This window comes from Eurytemora carolleeae, unplaced genomic scaffold (genome assembly GCF_000591075.1).
Source record: "Eurytemora carolleeae unplaced genomic scaffold, Eaff_2.0 scaffold617, whole genome shotgun sequence".
Taxonomy (NCBI): Eukaryota; Metazoa; Arthropoda; class Copepoda; order Calanoida; family Temoridae; genus Eurytemora; species Eurytemora carolleeae.
This window is the reverse complement of record NW_019396507.1, coordinates 87,806-111,970: the sequence shown is the minus strand read 5'-3', so window position 1 is coordinate 111,970 and position 24,165 is coordinate 87,806. Positions and strand designations below refer to the sequence as shown.

The following is a 24,165-nucleotide window of genomic DNA, read 5'->3' as shown; positions in this document are numbered from 1 at the left end:
TACAATAATCAGATTTGTTGTACAACTTGACGCCATGAATTTTCAATGTTTTCCGCCATATCCTTACAACCATAGTTTATCATTTAGTTTGGACCAACCTAAACAGGGTAGATTGCTTTGGTTGATTGGCCCAAAATTAGATAACGAGATGTTAAAATAGCTGGATAAACACACAATATTTTCATTATGTATACAAGTACAGTGGTTACAAAAAACATTTTGTAAATAATGTGGCCTTTTATATTTTTTGAATTAAGAAATGTGGCGAAAAATATTGTAAATTTTAGTCTATTTAATAGAATTTCCTAAATTTCATTATTACTAAAAACTGTAATTTGAGTAGGATGTGCATGATAATAAAAGAAACAAAAAATATAATTTAGGTTGTAGGAGATAGTAAAAACGAACTTAAATTTTATAGATTTTCAAGATATATTTAGATTCTAGACAACTTCAATTTTATAGATTTTGCTGACCTTGTTTTTTCAACTCAATTTTGTTTGAATTCCACAATTTTGGAAGCATTCCTGAATGTTAAGCTTTCTATTAAGATTTAATTATAAACTTTTCGTTTTCTCTTATCTGGTTTTATTCAGTTCAACTAGATATTTACACATCTTTTAGAAGATGAGGGAAAGTTATTATAAAAGTACAAAGCTTCCAGGCGCCAATTTTTGGTTTTAACTTTTAATTGTAGATCTTTTATCGATATTTTTCGTGAATTTTGTAAATCGAAAATATCTAAGGCAAGTTTTTTCAATTCTAACTAAACATGCTCCTTCCCTGGGATAATGTGAGGTCCAACAACAAATTTTGGCCTGATCGATTCATTCGTTTTGACGTTTATCGGTAACAAACAAACAGACAAGCAAAGTATTTTTATTGATGTATAAATAAATGCCAGAACACTAACTTGTTTGTATATCGAGAGTTCCAATCTTGAAAATGATAAAACTAACTGCTTTTGTAAAAGTTTTTTTATTTTTTAAGCCATAAAAGTATGTTTTTTTTCATTTTGGTAGTTTAACAGGCCCAAAAACGTAAATTGCAAAAAGATCGAAATCTTATCTGGTTTCAGGCATAACCTCCTCTTATTGCAAAGCTATTTAAAAAAAAAAAAAATTAGAATTATTTATATGTAACTGAACAAATTTTCTTTTTTATCCTTTTACGTAAAATCGAAAATTGAGAAGCTATGAGGTTACAAAGTTGTACCAGTAATGCCGCATAAATTTGATATTATCCCTGTGTCTAGTTTGCAGTGCATGCTGTGTCAAGTTTAGATATTTTAGATAGTTATTACCAGGCCAAAAAAGTGAGATTAAATATATTTATATGCATAAAAAACTTTTTGAACGCTAGCATTTTTTGCAGAATAAAATGATGATTTTGATTAAAAATCAATTTTCCTAAAAGTAACTTTATTTCTTTTTCATGTAAAACTTTTAATAAAATGTAATCTTTAATAAAATTGAAAGATTAAAGTATCAGAAATTTAATTGGAAAACATCTGAAGAAGAAGATGAAAACCAAGTTAGCTTCAGGTTCCATAATAAAGCGACGTACGAGTTAAATGAATAGAAAGGGGTCTGAAAGCTGTCATCAAGTTGATTACTCAATCCCATCAATTCTACCAGAATAGACTGGAAATACAAGGGAGATGAGTCCCAGAGGAGGAAAGAAAAGCCAAAACATTTTTATCCTTTTTTATTTTATAAGGTTCAATATTTGTAAACCTAGCTACTTATTTTACACAAAGCCGATATAGCTCCAAGCTGACAACTGATTCGAAATAGCTTTTCATCATCATCAATAACTGATCAATATATGGATATTATAACATTTTTGAGCAATTTTGGATTTCTTTTTCATTCTTTCTCATATGATTTAAAAAGTTAATTTATTATTATTATTATTATTGCTATTAAATTCAGTTGCTATAACGAAATTTGCTTTTAGAAACAATTAATAGGTGATATCAAAGCTTGTTTCTATCCAAATCTGGTACTAACAAATTAGTTGATTTACTTAATTTACTGGAAAATTCTATCTGAAAACCCAGAATTAGCGTCAATTTATACATAACAAAATTTCTGTGTTCAAGGTTAATGTTTTAAATTAAAAATTTTTAAATGAAGTGAACAAAATGCAAAAATAAAGAAAAAAATTCAGCGAAACAGGTCTTTTATTTGAAAAATTAAACTTTTATTATTGATCAGATTAATGATCAAGACTAAAACTGATTTTTAACTTACTACACCCTATATTCGATTTTAGATAGATTTTTGTCTATTTCAAAACATGTATTCGTTCTTTTAAAAGTTATTTTGTATTTGCATAATAGAAAAAAAGTTTCCTTACAATATTTCCTTTTTTGATTGGAGGTATGATGATTTTGTCCACCATAAACTCTGTTAGAATAGATATTATGTTGTGATTAGAATAAAAGGCTAGAAACCATAAATGATTGAAAATGTATATCGACAAATTTTACTTGCACGAATAGCTGAAAATTGTTTTTAGGACAAAGAAAATAGCATGAAAAGGAAACGCACGTAAACATAAGATAAAACATTAGAATATTCAGTTTTCCAGCAACCTCGTTCTACCTTTGATTGTTCAGAGAGAAACCATTTCAGTCCTTCATGTTAACTCAAAAGTCGCCGACCGCGCAAAACAGACCCTTTAAATCACAGTGATAGAAAATGAAACAGGACAAGAACAAAGAGAATAGAATATATATTAGAGTGGAATTTAAACAATCCCTCGGTATGAAAGAGAGTTCAATGTGTACAAATCATTGTAAATGTTCACAAATTATATGCAGTAGAGTACATTGATACAGTATGTTCCCTAGACTATCCATTTCAATTTCGAATTTTTTAAAGCTTTTAAATAAACTTTATAAAATAAATTAGGTGAATAAAAAACACCATTTGATTTATAGTTATAACGGAAAATTATCGTTTGTAAAGTGAAAGGCATAGAGTCTATGTGAAATGATCATTGGTCAATTAGAAAACCAGCCTACTTCATAATTTGGTTTTCTTTTAATATTAATTTTAGATTTTCTATAAAATTATGTCTCAGGGCCCAAAAGGTTATACAGCACAAATATTTGAAGTACACCTACAGTATGGAAGCAGTACAACAAAATGGCCGTTTTACACTTTTTTTCTAGTAAATTCCACTAGTATATTCTATTCTCTTTGGACAAGAAGCAAGAGTAGAGGCGGAACAGGGTGTGAAATGGTTTTAATAAAGAAGCTTATTACCCTTCAGAATCGGAATCAATAGATATTTTTGGTAATGTGGAATTGGAATCCAGGCATCAAGAAACCACAGGAAATAGAATTCAACCCTCCTTGATGGTGCAATTATGTAATAAATACAGCAATCCCCATATTTCTGAACCTCAACATACCTAAATATATTATGTTATACATTGTCTGTAAATTTAAATGTGCTTATGTAACAACATGCATTGTGGTTAGATTAACTACTTTTATATCTATCTATGTTAATCTTTAAATATGTACATTAAATTTAAACTATGCTGTAAACATGTGTGGAGATAGGTTAACTATGTTATATTTACCCTTGCTAATCTTATAAATACGCACATTAAACTTAATCTACGCTGTATCAACATAAAACTTGTAATTACTTCGATTCAGGTTAACTTGTAACAGAAGATATCTAAAAAAAATTATTTGATAGTGACTCTGCTTTGTTTACGCTGATAGAAGTAATTGTGTCCTCGTTGAAACATACGAGCTGAGATCCTGCCTTGAGATTTGGCATTGATTAATTAAGAGCTTGTTTGATAGCTACGCTTGTGTCCTATTGACATTCAGAGTCAATAGTCCTCATTGAAACATATGATCTATGATCATGCCTTGAGATTTGGCATTGATCAATTAAGAGCTTGTTTGATAGCAACGTTGTTCCTGTATTGATAATATTCAGAGCCCATAGTTCTCATTGAAACATTCAATCTGAGATTGTGCCTTGAAATTTGGCATTGATCGACTAAGAGCTTGTTTGATACCTATGCTTGTGTCCCTGTGTGACATTCAGAACTGATAAGATCATGTCCATTGGTTAGACATTGATTGCTGAAGAATTTGTGTTCTGGTTGACATTTATAGCTGACAAGTTGTACCCGTACTGATACAGTTCAGGAAGAAGAGTACAGCATTTACTACAAGTGGTAGCAGCGGCGAGTATCAAGGAACCATAGTTAAATGCCACAGACTCAAAGGAAGAAAAGTGCAAGTGATTACCGGATTTAACTGATAATAGGAGAAACTGTGTCAGAAGAAACAGTAAACAGTAACAGTTCAGCAACAAGTTAGGATTGCTATCAGAGCATACAGAGTACCTGAATGTATAGCTTACCAGAGTGTAACAGTGGACAGTTTTAGTTAAAAATCCGATATCAAAATAGCGAATATGAAGCTTAAACAATTTAAATTGTACCCTGGAGTACCCAGTGGAGAATCAGACAACGGAGTACCAGACATGAACGAAATTAGTGAAACAGGTGGAAACATTCAACACAAGGAATTGGAAACCCTGAAGCAAAGATTAGAACAAGCAGAGGTAATAGAAAACTTAAAGCAGACAAAGACATGAATACCTAGCTAGGGAGCGTGAAAGTGGTGAAGATACCAGGCAATATTTTGCTAAGAGGAACCTGGGAAAACTCAAAAGGGACTGTTTTTATGTGGCTTAGAAGCGACAGCATGAAAACGAGATTAAGGCTGCAGTACGGGATTGCCAGCAATCCCATGATATGGATGGGTTAAAGGGTACATATACAGACAGTTTTGAGACAGTAGAAAACAGCAATAAATCTGATGAGATGTGAGAAACAGGAAAGATACCCATAAAAGTAAATACAATGACAAGAATGATTGTGTACAAGCCTAAAGATGAAAGATGATGGTGATGTCAACGAGCTACAAACCATAGATATTGAAGAGGTAAATAAGAAGATAATATCAAATACGGGTTTTTCAGTGAAAGGTTCCAGCAATAGGTGTCTGGAAACCCTGGAGTTGAATGATGTGAACGACGTTAAAGAGAATTGTCCTGATTTAAGAAACATTTCCTATAGTTTAATGATGAATCAAGAAGAGATAACCTTGAGTGTGAACAATATGAGTAAGATGGCCGATGAAGAAAAAGTCATGATGGATGAGGAAGAAAAAGCATTGATTGAAGAAAATAAGAAAGCCATGCTGAGTGATGAAGAGAAAGTTATGATTGAAGAGGAAGAAGATCGAGTGGTTAAAGTGAAACCCATTGTGATAGAAAGGTTTAATCATACAGTGAATTTGGACACGGAAAAGTTAGTGAAACAGGAAGTGACAATTTCCTGTGCAGAACAAAAAGCAGGCCGAAAATTTAGTATTTCCTGTAAAGTTCAAGACAGATGAAAACGAGATGTTCTTGCTCAGAAAATTATTAACAGGTGAAAGTACGCCGGAAGTTGGAGAAGATAAAGAAAAATTGAAGCCTTACTGAGTACTAAAGAGTTTTTAGCATTACTAGAAGTCAAACACGGGTTGAAGCATGCAGTAAATCTCAGGAATTATAATACAACAAGAAGTGACAGAGTCTTGCTCAAAACAAGAACTGTGTCTTATACCGGAAGTCTGAGAAAGATAAAATTTTTATTTCAATGCTAGAAAAGAGATGTTTGTCATCAGGTTCCAAAGGAGGTCTACAACAGTGTACCCAGGAAGTAATAAACTCAAGTTACAACAGAAACCAAGAATGGAATAAATGAAGATATGGAGCTGATGGAAATAAAGAAGTATATCAAAAATAAGGAATAAATAACCCTAATTTTCAACACTTTCCCCTTCCATCCAAATCAAGAAGACCCTGTCCTTTCCCTTCTTCCTTACCTCTCAGCTTCGTAGTTTAATATTTTACGGGTAGGGGATTTTGAATGAAGAATTTTGGAGTAAAATTTGATCATTTTAAGGTTTTCTAAAAACTTTCGAAAAGATTTGATTTTTAAAATCTAGATCTGTTTCTTGAATAAAAGATACCTATCAGGATAAAGCGTGAAAAAATATAAACCCTTTTTAAAGAAAATATTCCATATTAAATAAAAAATGCATAAAAGCGCATTACAGTTCAAACCTGCAGGACCCATACAAGAAGTCAACCAAATATCAATATAGTAGACCTTTGAACAATTTTAAGTCGTTTGATCAAGTAATACAGAATATTTTTAATGGATTAAGTCAGATCAAGCACCCAGTTTTGCTCACAGAAAATATATTATAATTTCCTCAGTCTCCAAATTGGCGAATGTTGTGTAATTTTAAAACTCAACAATACCTTAGTTAAAAATGTAGGAAGTTTCCTACTTTATTTAATTTCATATCTCGTCAGAAGAAATTAAAAGCGTTAATTAAATATTTTTCCAATCCCATTATCTTTAATCATCCTATTAGCATGATATTGATAGATCTAAGGTATCGAATCAGTTACATGCAATCTTTTTCTGCTTGGAGAGATATGTTTTTGATATTTGATAAATTTCACATTAAAAGTTTTGGCAATCTTTTTATTAACATGTTAGATTTTAGCTTGGTTCGGCTTGGCCGGATATTAAATGAGAGCAAAGTATATCCAGGGGACTGAGTCACAAATAATTAGAATTTAAATATTATTAAAAATTAAATCAAATCATATATTTTTTGCGGTAATAATAAAGTTCTTCTCTCATGTATATATTTATATATTAAAAACTAAAAGATTCGAAATGAAAAGTAAATAATTCAAGTACCTAATTATTTTAGGAGTTTTGCATCCAGCTCAGTTAACAAAATGCTGGTCTGTAGATCAAACGTTTGAGATCTGTTAAATGTTTTTGGAAAATGTGGAGATTAGGGTTAGGGAGGTTAGGTTTGCTGGGAAAAATGATTTCAGAGATCTGCAGAAGATATCATCGATGAGAAGTAACAGATTGGACCGGTTAGGTTTGGATGAGGTAGGGAAAAAAGTTGGAGAAGGGTGCAAATAGGTTTGGAGAAGGTATAGTTAAGGGCTGGAGTAACGGTCTGCTAGGTTGAGGCCCGGAAAATGAAATGTTAAGGTCTGGGGAAGGTATGGATTAAGTTTGGAGAAGGTATGGTTGAGGTTTAGCCCGGCCTCGGAAAGGTGGAGGGGAGAGGGGGGGATTTCTCCTCCGGATTCAGCAACAAGTGCTCAGTTGAATATCAGGTTACCCTCAGAACATCAACTCTAGGTTAGTCTACAATATACAAAGATAAATGTACACAAGGTGAATATATGGGTCAAAACATATGTGAATAGGATTTGCAAAATGGGTGGCAAGTTCTTTTTATTCTCAAATATAAACTTATCTACGGTTAAAAAGGTATATTTCAAAGGAGTCCGGATCTATGATTTTCATCAGTATGTTTGCTAATACAACCAAAATTTGAAATAATAACCAACTATAACATTTCATGGATAAAAGAATTGACTTTAAACCTTCAAATATATTCTGAGTAAAATCATTCTAATTAAAGTTTGTTTTGAAACCACGGAAATATCTTTGTATTTTGCCTTTTCTGACCGGTAAAAACATCAAAGAATAATTAAAATAATTTTAGAGAAGAAAAAAATATCCAAAAACCGAATGCCAGCGATTCAGAGGGTTGCCTACAATTCAAATTGCATGTTTTTTTAATGAAAATCATTATGGGAATTGTATAAATGGCGTCTTTGATATATTCTGGAAATAAATAAACAAGTGAATAAAGTTTACCCTGTAATCCTTTTATTTGTTTCGGTGGAGACTCGATGTGTTGTATAATTGTGCATTTGATTTTAAGTTGTTTGCCATTTAAAATGAACGGTTCCCTCAAACTATCTTGCTCTAGCACTCACTAATTTTTGACAATATCACCGTCTATATCTATTTTTAATGCATAGGGTCGCTATTTCAAAAATCTAAAACAGCCCACAACATTTCTTTCATTTGAGCTACAGATCTAAAAGAAACTGATCGAGTTTTGGCCAACAACCTGATGGTTTAAACTTTTATATTTCAAGTTTAGACTATTTGATCTGACAGAATTCATAGTTAAGAATATCTAATGTCTACGACGTCTGGTTGCAAAGATAGAAAATCAGAGTATGTGACAAGAACTTAATTCCTTTATATAAAAACATGTTTACGTGTATCTAAAAAACGTCATCATATTCATGTGTAATTGGTCAGGGTCACTTTTTTGTCATATCTCACATGATCCAAGTGAAAAATTAGGGTCGATTAAAATATTTGATATTTGTTTAAAAATGTACGAAATAAAATACCCTGTAGATAGGTCAGCATAATACCAATACTTGAAATAATTGCACGCAAAGTAAATTGTTGTTTTCCGTTTATTATTAAGGCCTTTAAAGGGACTGTAAGCGTAATTTTAAGTAAACCTCAATACAAAGATGAAAATACCCGATTTAAAAGCTTTTTTCTGATCAAGTATGAAAAAGATATATTTTTTCTTTAAACTTTCATTTGCGGTTTCGCTGAGAAAGTGGTTTAACCAATCCTTGTTTATAAGAATTTGAAAGCTTTTTTCTGATCAAGTATGAATAAGATATATTTTTTCTTTAAACTTTCATTTGCGGTTTCGCTGAGAAAGTGGTTTAACCAATCCTTGTTTATAAGAATTTGAAAGCTTTTTTCTGATCAAGTATGAATAAGATATATTTTTTCTTTAAACTTTCATTTGCGGTTTCGCTGAGAAAGTGGCCGGTTTAACCAATCCTTGTTTATAAGAATTAATGGAGAAACTCACAGAAATAAACACTAAATCGAGCATTGCCATCTTTGCAGGGAGGGTCACTTGCAATTACGCATACAGTCCATTTACGATTGTAACTTTAGTTTTCCCCCTCTCCTCATCACAAATTGAAAACACAGACTCCCATTATCCTATTAGAGTATACATGTAAAGATGATCAAGAATTGTTTTGTTAAGGTATATTTATTTGTTTGTTCATCATTTAGTCGGAATATTCGCCATTATTGCTTGATTTAAGGCATTATCGACAATATCCTATTTGATTAACTACATTATTTTTTAATTAGTGTACTGAATTTAGTCGCCTATATTTTCGCTCCTCCGCAATATTTCAGTTAAAGATAATTCTATAAAAAAAATCCTAGTAACAATGGAAATTGCTGACGCTAATCTTATTGCATTTCATGAAAAATAAATGCGTGAACCTGAATTGAGTAAACTTTTTAATTTGAAATCATTGATTACAAACCAGAAACTAAACTTTGTTAATATATTTTAATTCACTTTAAAGAATGGTATTAACCCTATAAAAACTTGGGAGGGTCTTAATCTATGTATAGACTTTTTTCCGCCCTGTACCCTACCCTACAAATTAAAAGAAAAAAGTTTTTATTAAAAAATCCTTTAAATTACTATTCATAAAAAGTCACAAAAATTCAGGGTGATAGTATCAAAAATGAGAGTGCTAGGACAAAAAACTAAAGGGGGGGGGGGCGCCAAAGGCCCCCCTCCCCAGCCTGTTTAGGGTTAAGAACCTTTTTATTTTGACTTTAGTTTTTCTTCAAGTCAGGTGACATTATAATGTACAATATTGACAATCTGTTTTTCAGCTCTGACGTTTCCCAGACCGTTTAGAGGATGTCGCTTATTCTTGGAAAGTGTTAAGTTCTCTAAAAAATGTTTACCAAACAGAAGACCGGATTAAGGATTATAGAAAGCAATCCAATTGCACAGTAAGTAGATAAACAACATACAACACGAACAAATTACAATCATATCACAAACAAAGCCCGGTATTATTATATCTGAAAGAAAATGTTTATTACTCGTAAAAAAATTATAAACAAAACTTCATTAAAGGAGTTGATTCTTTGCCACAAACTCTGATTTTCTAACCCCTATATCTTTGAAACCCAATGTCGTAAACCTTTGATATTTTAAACTTATATTATTTGATCTAACAGAACTCATAGTTTTAAATAACAAAGGTCTACGACATTGGAATCTAAAGATATAGGGATTGAAAAAACAGAGTTTGTTGCATTGATTATATCAATTATTGTATGTATGTGTTGTAAATTATGGCGTTTAATGTAATTTCTTTAAAATTTATAGTATTATTTGTTTTTATTAAGATGAGGTATTTTCGAAATTACAAAAAATGTCAAGGAAAATATTATTACATTTTTCATAAAATCTTTTCTCATTATTTTTTAATTAAACTTTTAACTGTAATTATTTTCATCATTATTTCTATTTTCTACTGAAAATCTGTTGCTGATTTTGTGAGTCAGGAAGATTAAAATTTACCTTTTCTCTTCAGTAAAGTATATTCAAAACTTTTAAATCTATATTTTTAAAAGAATTTTTTTTCTTTGCAAAGAAAGCTCAGAATTTAAAATTAAATTGGATTTCTTTTGATTGCAGCAAAATATGTTGTCAATAGATTAACAAAGTTAATTAAAATTTTAGAACTTTTGTTGTTTCACATTTTTAATTAAGCTTTGATAATTTTGAAACGAAAAATCTGAAAATTTACTTGAAAATTTCATACTTTTCCATATTGATTAACAGTTTACAATTTTTGAGCCTTGCATAGTTAAAATCTACTATTCAATCTCCAGCAGCCCTCTACCTCTTCCAGCAGCCCTTTACCTCCACCAGCAGCCCTACACCTCCACCAGCAGCCCTCTACCTCCTCCAACAGCCCTCTACCTTGTTAGATGTGGAGATTTTCCCTTCAATTAGAATCTGTTACCTTACACCAGCAGCCCTTTCCATCCACTAGAGACCATCTACCTCCTCCAGACCCAGTAGCCCTCTACCTCCAAAAGCAGCCCTCTACCTCCACCAATAGCGCTCTACCTCCACCAGTAGCACTCTACCTCCACCAGCAGCCCTCCACCTTCTCCAGCAGCCCTCTACCTCCACCAGCAGCCCTCTACCTCCACCAGCAGCGCTCTTCCTCCACCAGAAACCCTTTCCCTCCTCCAGCAGCCCTCTACCTCTACCAGCATCCCTCTACCTCCAACAGCAACACTCTCTTTTCACCGGCAGTCTCTCCCTCTACCAAGAACACTCACCACAATCGGCAACCATCTCCTTCCACCACCAGCCCTCTCCTTTCACCAGCAACTCTCTCCTTTCACCAGCAATCCTCTCCTTTCACCAGAAGCTATCTCCACTACCCGCCCTCCCCTTTCACCAGCAACTATCTTCTTATACTACCAGCCTTGTATTTCCACCCGCAACTCTCTTCTTGTGTAGCAAATATCGTAGTACCTAGATAATTACATTGTCTGTAAATCTAAATGTGCTTGTAAATAGCTACGAAAAACTTTTATTGCGATTAACCTAACCTAGCTACGTCTGTAAATAGCTACGTCAAACCTGTATTGTATTCACTATGTTTGTATATAACGTAGTAAAACTTGTAATTACGTTGATTAACTTAACTTATAAGATAGAACCTAAAATAAATTCAGTTGGAATTAGACTCTGCTTGATTACAGTGTGAGAGTAATTGTTTCTTGGTTTGCGAACGAGAAACGTTCTGAATCAATCTCTTGAAAGATAGAACTAGATTGGGAATTTGATACAGATAAAGTTGTTTCCGGATTTACATTGATAGTAAAGTATTGTTTAACTGACTAGTTCTTATGCCTCGCCGATCATAGCGAGAGGGATTGAGTATTGATACAGATAATGTCGTGTCCGAATTGACATTGATAGTAAAGTGTTATTACACTGATTAGTTCTCATGCCTCGTAGATTAACGAGAGGGATTGAGTTGAACCAGGATTGATACTGGTATAAAGGATTTATTGGAGTAGGGCATTTACTACACTTTCACCATCAATTCTCTCCTTTCATCAGAAACCCTCTTCCTCCACCAGCCACCCTCTCCCTCAACCAAGAACCCTCTCCCTCCACCAGCAACTCTCTCCCTAAACCAAGAACCCTCTCCCTCCACCAGCAACTATCTCCCTCCATTAGGAACCCTCTCCCTCCTCCAGCAACCCTCTCCCCCCACCAGCACCCCTCTGTTTCCCTCAGGAACCCTCTCCGTCCCCAACAACGTTCTCCCCCCACCAGCAACCCTCTCCCCCCACCAGCAACCCTCTGTTTCCCTCAGGAACCCTCTCCGTCCCCAACAACGTTCTCCCCCCACCAGCAACCCTCTCCCCCCACCAGCACCCCTCTGTTTCCCTCAGGAACCCTCTCCGTCCCCAACAACGTTCTCCCCCCACCAGCAACCCTCTCCCCCCACCAGCAGCCCTCTGTTTCCCTCAGGAACCCTCTCCGTCCCCAACAATGTTCTCCCTCACGGAGTATAAAATAATATTGAGCAGAAATCGACCTGTTCCTATGGCTTGGCAAAATTCCGTTAATGAAATGAAGGTTTTAGAAAATTACGGAAGATTTCGTTAACGGACGGCCTGGCGAAACCGTTGATTTTGAAATCGTTAACTAACAGAATTTGGAGTTTTTGTAAGAAAAATATTAACGGTTGAAAAAAAACGAAACTGATTTTTTTTCATTTTCAGTTTTCAATGTTAATCTTTAAAACCTTTAACAGACAAGGGATACAGAGCATACAAAGAAACCAAATATCTAGAAACCTTCTGTATTCAAAATATTGAATATCATTCATACATTTACCATTTATGAAATACACGAATATTGTATAAAATTACTAATTAGTGCTTTTTTACAAATTCTTTTACATTGCTTATGATCATAAACAAGTTTTTATAAACACTAGATACTACTCTATTGGACGTCAATTAACGTGTCCTGTACCTGAACCTGACCCGCCTGTTTGGAAAATATATGACGCTGTGTCCAAGGCAGATGGAAAGGTAAGGTTAATTTTGATTATTATTCATGGTATTTTGTATTTGACACATGTAAGTTATTGGTATATTCGATTGATTTTATTGAGGTAAATGTTTAGAAAAATAAGAGTCTATGAAGAAATCATCATCATTAGAGTACTATTGGAGACCCATTGGAGACCTCCATGGACGTCTCGTTGGAGACCCCCAGATTCTCGTTAGAGACCCCCATATTTTTTCTTTGGAGACCCCCAGATTTTCATTGGAAACACCACATTTTCGTTTAAGACCCCCATGTTATCGTTGGAGATCGAAAAATTTTCATTGGAGACTCCATATTTTCATTGGAGAGCCCCAATATTATCGTTGGAAACTCTCATATTTTCATTGGAAACCCCCAGATGTCATTGCAGACCACATATTTATCATTGGAAACTAAGATATTTTCGTTGGAGGCCCACATATTCTCGCTTGAGACCTCCAATGACAAGTTTGGGGTCTCCAATGAAAACATGGGGATCTCCAAAGAAATTAAGAACGTGAATCTGGAAGTCTCCAATGAAAATAAATGGGCCTCAAATGAATGTTTGGTGGTCTCCAACGAGAATCTGAGGGTCTCCAACGGAAACATGGGGTTCTCAAATGAAAATATGGGGCCTCCAATAAAATTGGGGGGTCTCCAAAGAAAGGCGGTCTCCAATAGCACTCCAATTATAATGATTTCTTCCCAATAATATGTTACGCATTTATTTGAGTATAAATAAAAATAGTTTTTGCTACAAATTGAAATTTTATAATCTCTAAATCCTTGCAACCTGATGGTATAAACCTTTTATATTTCAAACATAGTTATACAATTTCAACAGCAATCATATTAATTACGTAATAAATACATTGTTGATTTCCAACCTAGGAAGCGAGTATCCATGTATATGAAAAAAAGGGTTGTGATAGAGTAGGTCGAGGGAAACGAAGGGAGGCCATTGCAGAACTTTTAAAGGTAAAACTCCAGCAATAATCTATATAATAAAACAAGACATTCATATGTATGTTGCCTATATCCGGCCAAACGGCTGGACCGAATGGACTGAAATTTTTGTGGACACTCATAGGTAGGTGTTATAAGCTAAAAAATCGATTTTAAATTTTTTTAATATCTTTTTTTCCACAAGCAACGCCGGGCCCTTCAGCTAGAATTAAAAAAGTTCCCTGTAGGATTTGACAATAGAATTACAAAAAAAACTTGTGCGAACATTTTGGGAAAAAAAGTAAAACTAATTTCATTTATTTAAATCTTAAAAACTTAAGATAATGTCGAAAAGCGATCGCTTAAAAAAAAGATATGATATGTCTTATTATTAAATACTATTGTCTACAAAGTTATGTTTTGCTTCGTGAACTATAATTAAGAAAATGAAAAAGAAATTTAAATGCGAGCTCTCTCTGTTTTGTTTAAAACAACTAAACTTTATAGAGCTTAAACATTCAAAAGTTCTTGAATAATGAATAGAGTGTGGTGTTCCTGTATTCGGAATGTATTTTAAAAAAGCTATATAGCTTGATTTTACAATGCAGAAATTGTTGTTCTTGTTTAAAACAGTTAAAAAAGAGTGCACTAAAAGATGTTTACTGCAAATTGTATATACAAAAGAGGCATGAATCTCTTTTTTTATTTTGATGGTTTTTAATCTAATCAAAATGGCGATGTAAGTTTAAACTTTAACCGGTTTCTTAAACCATGTTTCTTCTAACCTTAAAAAATCGCATTCTTTGGAACATGATTGGAAAAAAATCTATAACATTTAACATGAAATAAATATATTGTAATATTCTTTTCTGAATACAAAGGAAAAAGAGTAACTTAACCTGTCTTAAACGAATTAATATTTAAGTATAAAATTTTTTAAAAACTTATTTACTTAGAGGCCATACAAATATGAATCTGAAATAAAAATCTTTTTTTTTCACTCTTTTATTTTTCTTATAAAACTGTGTCACATTATGAACTTCAAACACTCCTTAAAACTGAGATTAATAAACTTGTTAGATTATCCTAACCATATTTTAATAAACTTGTTAGATTATCCTAATTATATTTTACACGATCTAACCCATTTTTAAAACTAGGAAGGAGTGACAAGGCTAGTACAACATTCGGCCCCTAGAATACTTCAAGTTCTACATGGGGTAAGCAACTTTTATATTCCATGACCTTTAGATAGAAATAATATTTCCTACATTTTCCTTTAAAAATTACCAATTATTTTATTACTAAGAGGAGAGGAAGGCTAGAGGCAATTCTTTGTCTGAGATATATTCTCTGTGCTATGGAAATGGTGTGTCAAGCACAAGTTAAATCATTCCAAGGACACTTTTTGTAAATTATATCAGAATTCAGAGACAATCGAATTTTTCACTGTGGCTTCAGGGGCGTACTTGGGGTTCAATCTAGGAGAATGAACTGCTGGTACTCGCAAGCTTTTTAAACTAGAATAAATATGTACTTAAGGCACATCTCTATTTGGGACTGTTTTTACACTAAAATAAACATGTACTTAAGGCACATCTCTACTTGGGACTGTTTTTAAACTAAAATAAATATGTACATAAGGCACATCTCTACTTGGGACTGTTTTTATACTAAAATAAATATGTACTTAAGGCACATCTCTACTTGGGACTGTTTTTAAACTAAAATAAATATGTACTTAAGGCACATCTCTACTTGGGACTGTTTTTATACTAAAATAAATATGTACTTAAGGCACATCTCTACTTGGGACTAATAAATATGTACTTAAGGCACATCTCTACTTGGGACTGTTTTTAAACTAAAATAAATATGTACTTAAGGCACATCTCTACTTGGGACTGTTTTTTAACTAAAATAAATATGTACTTAAGGCACGTCTCTACTTGGGACTGTTTTTAATTGGTGACGCTCAGAGTGAGAAAAGATTTCTCAAGAACTTGTTGATAATAAGTTTCTTTGAATTTTGTGCCCTATCCGAAAATGTAAATTGGCGCGGTTTACATGTACTTTGTACATATTGAGTTTACATGTACCTTGTACATGTTGATTATGAACATTGTTTCATCGAGGGGTTAACAATTTGTCTATTTTATAGATTTCTAAGGAAAAAACATAAAATCATGCAACTGATGGCAACCATTTACTTCTATCCAATAATTGATAAATCACAATACAACATTTCAATGCCACTATACAGTTAGACAAAGGAAGACAAATCTGAGATTGTGTATTTTGAATGATATGCTATTTTTTTAACTACACAAAACAGCTAACCCTCGGTATAAATTTTGTTCCGATGGTTAATCTTCTTATTTCTGATGAATAAAATTGGTAAAATAAAGTTAGTTCCCATGAAATGTGATTACAGAAATATGAAAATTAAACCTCGGAATTTTGGAACAAAAAGGGTAATAAAGTAATAAAAAAAATTCAAAAGCCAGAAAAAAGTCCGAACAGGTACTTCACCCTGTGGGTAAGCTTTTCCACGGGTTAGAAAATAGCATTTTATTCAAAGTCTCAGAATTAATAAACAAATAATTTAAATTATATGAATTTTAAATAGAAATCCCGCAAAAACAATTTTAAATAATATACAAGTCCAAGAAAGAACTTAAGAAATTATTATACATTGCTAAGACAAATTGATATTAGGGTGTCCCATTAATTCTGACAATTTTTAAACAGCCATACAAGTTATGACTGTTTAAAAAATTCTAAGCCAAGGGTTCATTTAAAGAAGTAAGTAAGTAAGTACGATTTATTGAAGATAAATCAAAGTGCTAATAGCATGTTATATTACGAATAACATTCTCATTAAAATAAAAATATAAAGATGGACCAGAACTGAATTATGCATGCAATAAGATGTCGATCATTTTCAACACCTGTTAAGGAAAATGGAGTGAATTCAGTTATAACAAAATAATTCATCTATAAAATAAAGCTCTTCGCTCATATATATATATATTTGTATATTTATATATATATATATATATATATATATATATATATATATATATATATATATGTTAGCTATATGCTGGCCAAATTGGCTGAAGCTTTTTAAGGGAACTCATGGGTACTCCAGTAGGTATAAAATGCCTTTTTTCAATAAGACGGTATATGCCATTTTTTTTAAATGTTGCGAAAAAGCTGTGAAACCAAAAAGTGAATTAAGATAGTTAAGCATGAGAAATTGTTATTATTTAAACAAAAACTACAATTATAATCTCCAGAAAAATTTTCTAAATTCTAATTATCATCTACATTTTTCTGTGTATAAAGTAAAAACGCTATGTAGTTTTATGATATTCCTCCTTTTTTCTTTGTTAAAATGTTAGTAACTTTTTATGATTTCAAAGATACAATTAAAATACTACCACGAATTTAAACTTTTTTCTCACTACGTGCAAGATTCCAACTGCCATGTAAAACAGTAGTAACTATCCTATTCTATCCTACATCCATAGGTTTTACCACGAGTATCAAACTGTTCTCTAACAACGTGCATAACACATGATAGTGCAAATTCAATGGTACCAATAGAACCGGAAGACAATATGAATAGATAAAATGATTTTTGACGGCAGGGCGGCTTAATATTTGGTTTTAAAAAGAAGTTTGTGGTCGAAAATATTTTTTTAAACGCCCCGTCGGAAGGACGGGGCGTACACTTTTTTTGCGCCCTAAAAGATGTGCAAAAATTTACAATGCACTAAATAAACACTTTGTAGATATCTTGAAAAATGGTAGAGAAATCGGCAGTACCATAAAACCGTTTGTGAAATTTTGTGTTATAAGAACCCAGATTTTGGACAATTTCACTTCTTTTGGTGGTTTATAGGTACCATTTGATATTTTAAAAGCTAAGATCGTATTTTACAAGATCATCCCTTATGGTTATGGGGTCGGTAACCATAATTATAAATTTTGTAAAAGTTTATTTAAATCGAAAATGGTTAAAATAAATTAAAAATTCTGTTTTTTTACACTGTTTGCAATTCTGCGACCAAACTGTAAAAACTAGAAAAGATTCAAACTAAGGACCTAAAATATGCAATGAAAACAAAATGAAAATTGAATAACTTGAACAAAATCTATATATTTGCGTGTAACTACAGATTATTTTGACCCAGAATTAGTATTTTTTTTTACTAAGAATCCTGTAAAATGTATTATAAAATAATATGAAAAATCAAACTTGATCTAGTCGGATTTTCAATTATTTCTCTATTTCATAGTTAGGACATTTCATAGATAGGACATTTCATAGTAAGGACATTTCATAGATAGGACATTTCATAGTTAGGACATTTCATAGATAGGAAATTTCATAGATAGGACATTTCATAGATAAGACATTTCATAGATAGGACATTTCATAGATAAGACATTTCATAGATAAGACATTTCATAGATAAGACATTTCATAGATAAGACATTTCATAGTTAGGACATTTCATAGATAAGACATTTCATAGAAAAGACATTTCATAGATAATACATTTCATAGATAGGACATTTCATAAATAAGACATTTCATAGATAAGACATTTCATAGATAGGACATTTCATAGATTTTTGTTAACCAGTAAAAATTTGAATGATTGGCATCTACGTTCTTTCAAAGATCAAATGTTGTCAGATTTTGTTATTTGTTTCAACTTTTCACAACGGTAGCCTTATTTCGTCTCGTTTTTCTTTTACTAAAAAGTGTTTAATTATGATAAATTCTTAGGTGTTTCTGCAGCAATAAATTGAGAATAATTCGTCTTAGCAGAGAAATTACAAATAAAAAATAACAGTTTATAAAAAAAAAATATGTATATCTAATGAATACTTGATTGCTGTCAAAGCTTTACAGGGTAAAGTTGTGAATCGAATATTGCATTCCATCAATGGAGGGTGACTTGAAATGAATGTTTACAATTGCTTTCAGAGAAAGAATTATATTTATTCCACAATGTCTGTTTGTTACTACTGTTTAATTATATAATGCATTAGATAAATGGCAAAAATAACAACAATATCTTCCACATCTTAACACTAGAAAATACGTGTAGAACCTGTTTACGTTTGATCCATTTTTGTATTTAAAGTTTTAAATATCAAAGGCCTTAGAAATCATATTACAAAGATATCAGAATAAAAAAGTTTGAGTTTGATGAGAGTAATCAGTTCCTTTCTTTGTTTACGTTAAATCTAGGATTGAAATGGTTTTAAAACATTAAAGTTCTTTAAGAAATGAAACAAAAGGAAGAACAGATTATGAATTGCTTTTTAGGCACTCGTAAAGCGTTTAAAAATGGTTCTACGTTAAACTATAGCGTTATGAAACGTTAAGTACTGGATATTTCGGTAGAAATCAGTTTTATTAAACTGATAATACACTTCTAAATCCTGGGTGTTTAAGTTCATAAAGCGTATTAAACTTGTGTTATGTAGCACGATTAAAATAACCCCATTTAAAATCATCTTTTAAATAATCGGATAAAAAATACATTTAGGAAAGGGTCTAACTCTAAACCTTTTTTATCCTAAAAAAGATTAGTTTAATCTAAATCTATATTTAAACCTACTCCTGTACATTGGATTTAGACTTGTTACAGCTCTTTAGAGAGCCTTGAACAAAATAAAGCAATTTTTTGCACAGATTCCTTGAATAATGTTTTTTTATTCTAAATTTGGCAAATGTTTTTGCATATTTGAATTCGCTGTATTTGAATTCCAATCTTTTCTGTTTACCAAATAAACAATCTATGAAATGTCCTAACTATGAAATGTTCTTACTATAAAATAGAGAAATAATTTAAAATGCATGGGCAGATTATATCAAGTTTAATTTTTTATAAATATCGCGATTGTTTTTCAAGTTGTTCAATATTTTTTTTGCTTTCATTGCATTTTTAGGCCAATTGGAGCATCTTTTCCTTTGTTTGAAACGTTTCTAGTTTTTACGGTTTGCTCGCAACAAGGCAACATTTCTAATTGATTTTAACCATTTTCGACGTAAATAAACTTTTACAAAATTTATAATTTTGGTTACCGATAACTTTAAAGGACCCTAAAAATAAGAGATGGGATTGTAAAAAAATATCAAATGGTACCTATAAACCCACCAAAAGAAGTGATATTGTCCAAAATCTGGGTTGTTATAACACAAAATTTCACAAACAGTTTTATGGTACCGCAGATTTCTCTACCATTTTTCAAGATATCACCAAATTTTTTTTTCAGTGCCGCAAAAATTATTTATTTTAAAAAAATATAAAATTTAATAAATCCTTAATTTTTGTTTTTACCAAAAAATTCTTTTTACACCCAAATATATAATAATCATTTACACACTGGCATTTTTCATATCAATTGTATTTTTCTGTTTTACACAAATGAAAATAATGTAAAATTAGAGTAAAGTGCAACCCAGAAAGCTTTTATATAAGTTCTAAATATTTTTGTTCAAAATAAAAATTCTGTTTGGTTTGGCAACTTTTTTCTGCAGAATCTTTCCTACTTTTTGAAAGGTTTTACATCGGTATGTTTAAGGATATCTACTCGATATAAAGCAATATTTATTAATACTTATTTTGACTCAAACTCTGAACTAAATGAATATAGAAAAAATATGCCGGTTTAAGAAAGTTTTAGATAGATATTTGCAATCATCCAGAACAAAAAGTTTTATCAAAATTAAACTTATTTAGGTTTATGGGACGTTTTAAAAAAAATGCGAAAAAAATCATTTTTGACACCCCTAGGCTTAGTACGTGATTCACCAAATCCAAACTGCAGTCCTTCAATTATCATACAGGGAAATTTTTGTCTTTCTAAACATCCCAGGGAAAGATTTGACAGGTTCTTTGAAGAAAGAACACAACTTGCCTTTCATTCTGTGCTTAAGAATTCTAAAGAAAGAAAATAAATGGCCGTCAAGTATGATAAAGTGAGTGGGGTGCGGTGTTTCAAGTCCAGTTTTAATGTCCATCCAATCAAGGTTCAACGTTTCAGCTTACAGCATACAATTTACATATTCATTTAGCACTAACTTTTCAGTATATTATATTTAGAATTCTTTTGTTAAAAGTTTAAAAGAACTCTTTTGAAGGGGTTAGGTTCTTTTCAAATTCTTTCCTTGAACTAGGATCCATTAATAATGTTAAAGTAAGTTCTCGTGTTTTCTCAAAATGCTCAGCTGGAGGTTGTTTACATCTTTTAATGAAAAATAAAAGGGTTGAGACGTCTTGAAGTAACCTAATAAAATCGCAAAACTTTATAAACAAACCTCCGATATCATATATGCTCTAATCTAAATTACTTGGAGATTTCCAGTATATTTCAGGCCGAGTAGAATAAAACTCAAAACCTTTTTTCATAATTGTAAAATATTTACGGCATTGAGAAATTACAATATTATTATTTTTGTGTTCTTACATTAAGATTTAACTAGAAATGCGGGAAAATGTTTGTTTAAGATGCAGGAAAATATATTATTATTATTATGTATTTTCCTGCTAATTTTACAATAAAATGGGGGATTCTAGATTTTTAACATAATTTTGCAGTTAATTTATTCTTTTTTATTTGGAATAATACTCATAACGGGAATCACCGTGAAAGTCAGATTTGTTTCGAAACCGCGACAATGTTTCCAATTCGGGATATGTTCGAAAAGTGGAAAACCTGGGTGACATGGAAACGCCTCAACACGGAAACGGATGAAACATTATTTTTGAGGAATTTCCGTTTTTTAGAAATTCGAGGAAATCCCTCAAAAGTTCAGAATAGTTGAGGGGAATCCAAATATTTTGTATCCGTTTCCCAATATTTATAGTTGAATGGTTTTCTCATCTTTTTGATCAATTTCCTCATATTTTTAGGTCCGTTTCCTCATTTTATTGATCCGTTTCCACTTTTTCAAAAACTTTAAAATTCTCATTTTGTTGATCGGTTTTCTCAAATTTTAGGTCCGATTCCTAATATTTTTTATCCGTTTCTGCTTTTTTCAAAAACTTTAAACATCTCAATTTGTAGATCGGTTTCCTCAAATTTTGGGTCCGTTTCCTTACATTTTTGATCCGTATATATTTGAATAAAATAAAGCGGAAACGGATATACAATTCTGGTAAATCGATCAAAAAAAAGAGGAAACGTCCTAAAATTTGAATTTAGAGGGATTTCTGAAAAATTTGAAGAAATCGCGGAAACATCTAAAAAAAACCTACTTTTGAGGGGTTTCCGCTTATTTTTGATCTGTTTCCGTGTTGAGACGTTTCCGTGTTGAGGCGTTTCCATGTCACCTAAAACCTGGCATTGCCTCTCTTTTTATTTTTATTTTTATTTTTATTTTTTTTATTTTTTTAAAATAGGGGGGAAATATTCCCACAACCTCTATTTTTGGAGGTTTTTAAATATTTTCTCATGAAACACTTAATTTTGTATATTTATGTTATATTTCATAAATAAATAATTACTTACTTGCTTAAACTGTGTTTTGCGAGCTGATCTACTCGCTCAAAACTATTCTAGTGTATCGAACCTTGTCATGATCTGCTATAGGGTGATCGCAACCATCATTAAACCTTAGACTCTCTTGGATACAACTATACTCCTTTTGAATCTGTCCTCGATAGTGAAGAAACAGGTTCAATCTGTAAAAGATTGCCCAAGTTAATTTTATTTATAAACAAAAGCAATATAATGGTATACAAAATCGAATAAATGGAAGAATATACAAATTCGTTAATACGAGGATAAAAATATTTTAAAGATCATGATTTAAAATGATGCAATTATCTTCAATAACTCGTAACTTAGTTTAATTTGAATAATTCAAGGATGCAAAGCGTAGAAAAATAATAACAAGCTCATTTATCAACCAAGGGTTCAAATCAAGAGAATAAATGTTTAGAAATATCCAGAAATCAATCACTTATAGCATGAGACTCTCGAAGAGTTCTCCTTAACACTTAACGGGCTTAATCACTACTAGAGTTAACCTTAACAGGCTTAAGGATATTCAGGTGGAATCTCGAACCTGAAATCCAGCTTCTCTGGGAAAGGAACAGCTCCAGGACCCTCTACCAGCTCAACATAGGTTAGAACACAACCAGCAGTCTTAATCCGGGCTCTCCTTGACTCCATGCTCAACACAGAGCTAGGACCAGGAAGAGGTTCCTTTGGAGCAGGAACAATCTTCGGAGGAGCAACAGGCTTCTCAACCACTGGATGAGCAACAGGCTTCTCAACCACTGAAGGAACAACAGGTTTCTCCTAGCTAGCTTCATCTTCTTTCTCTGAATCTTACCAGGTTTCTTATCCTTAGAATAGGAACGCTTCTGAACAGTTCTCCTTATCCAGGTAGGCAACTCATGAACTCCCTCCCCCCATTTGGAACGTTCCTGAAATGTCCAATCCTCGGACAGGTTCGTAAGCCATTTAACACGAGCTCTGCAAGTCTCCGTCTCTCTCTCTGACTTCTCTAAGAGTCTTGTCTCCTGAGCTAATGTGTTAAGCACAGCTCTATTTAATCCTGCCCTGCCTTGAACACATAATGACCAGGGACATACAAATCCTACTGTAGGTTAATCTCATGGAGTCATACATGGAGTTATAAAACATCCTGAACTCCACATCCTGGATCATCCTCGCGAAGAACAGCTTGAAGCTTCTATGGTTCTTCCGAACCACTCCAATAGACTCCAGCGTTGGCTCCTCCCAGACTTGGAACACTGGTTACTCAATACTGAACAAGGATCAACGGAGGGACAAACTACAGGATCCCATCTTCCAATCCCACGGGTCTCACCAATCCTTTCCCATCTAGGAGGGGATCCAATCGGTGAACACTCCCAAGCTCTCCTACCTCAAGCCCAAATCTGACATAATCCTTGTCAGATTCTATGGGATCTCGGAACAGAACACCATTAGACCAGCGGATTCTAGCCTTGACTAGTACTTCAGTCTGCTCCATAAACTTCTCTTTGGCCTGGATTAAATATCGGCATCCTCCGTTAGTTACAGATCCCCCAACAGATCAATCCATAACCTCATGTAGACTGGAGGCTCAGACTCCAACCTGTCCATGGCTGCCCTGGTCAAGGACTACTTCTCGGCTGCAGCGTAGACCTCCACTCCCTCCAGAGCCTTAATGATCCAGTCCAGGAACCAGGTAAAATTACTAGCCTGGTCTGTCTCAAGATACTGACACAAAGCGTCAGGGTCTGGAAACACATAA

At 32.6% G+C, this 24,165-nt stretch overlaps 1 protein-coding gene across 2 annotated transcripts in view; it reads left to right on the top strand.

The window, feature by feature from the left end:
- Window positions 1–7,212: 7,212 nt before the first annotated feature.
- The window catches only part of LOC111704557 (SCY1-like protein 2), a 44,687-nt gene continuing 27,734 nt past the window's right edge, over window positions 7,213–24,165 (top strand). For both annotated transcript variants that reach the window (XM_023476832.1, XM_023476831.1), the window contains exons 1-5: window positions 7,213–7,273; window positions 9,671–9,793; window positions 12,826–12,922; window positions 13,812–13,898; window positions 15,026–15,085. In XM_023476832.1, coding sequence (XP_023332600.1) covers window positions 9,738–9,793; window positions 12,826–12,922; window positions 13,812–13,898; window positions 15,026–15,085 — 300 coding nt within the window. In that variant the 5' untranslated portion in view covers window positions 7,213–7,273; window positions 9,671–9,737. The remainder of the gene's footprint in view (window positions 7,274–9,670; window positions 9,794–12,825; window positions 12,923–13,811; window positions 13,899–15,025; window positions 15,086–24,165) is intronic.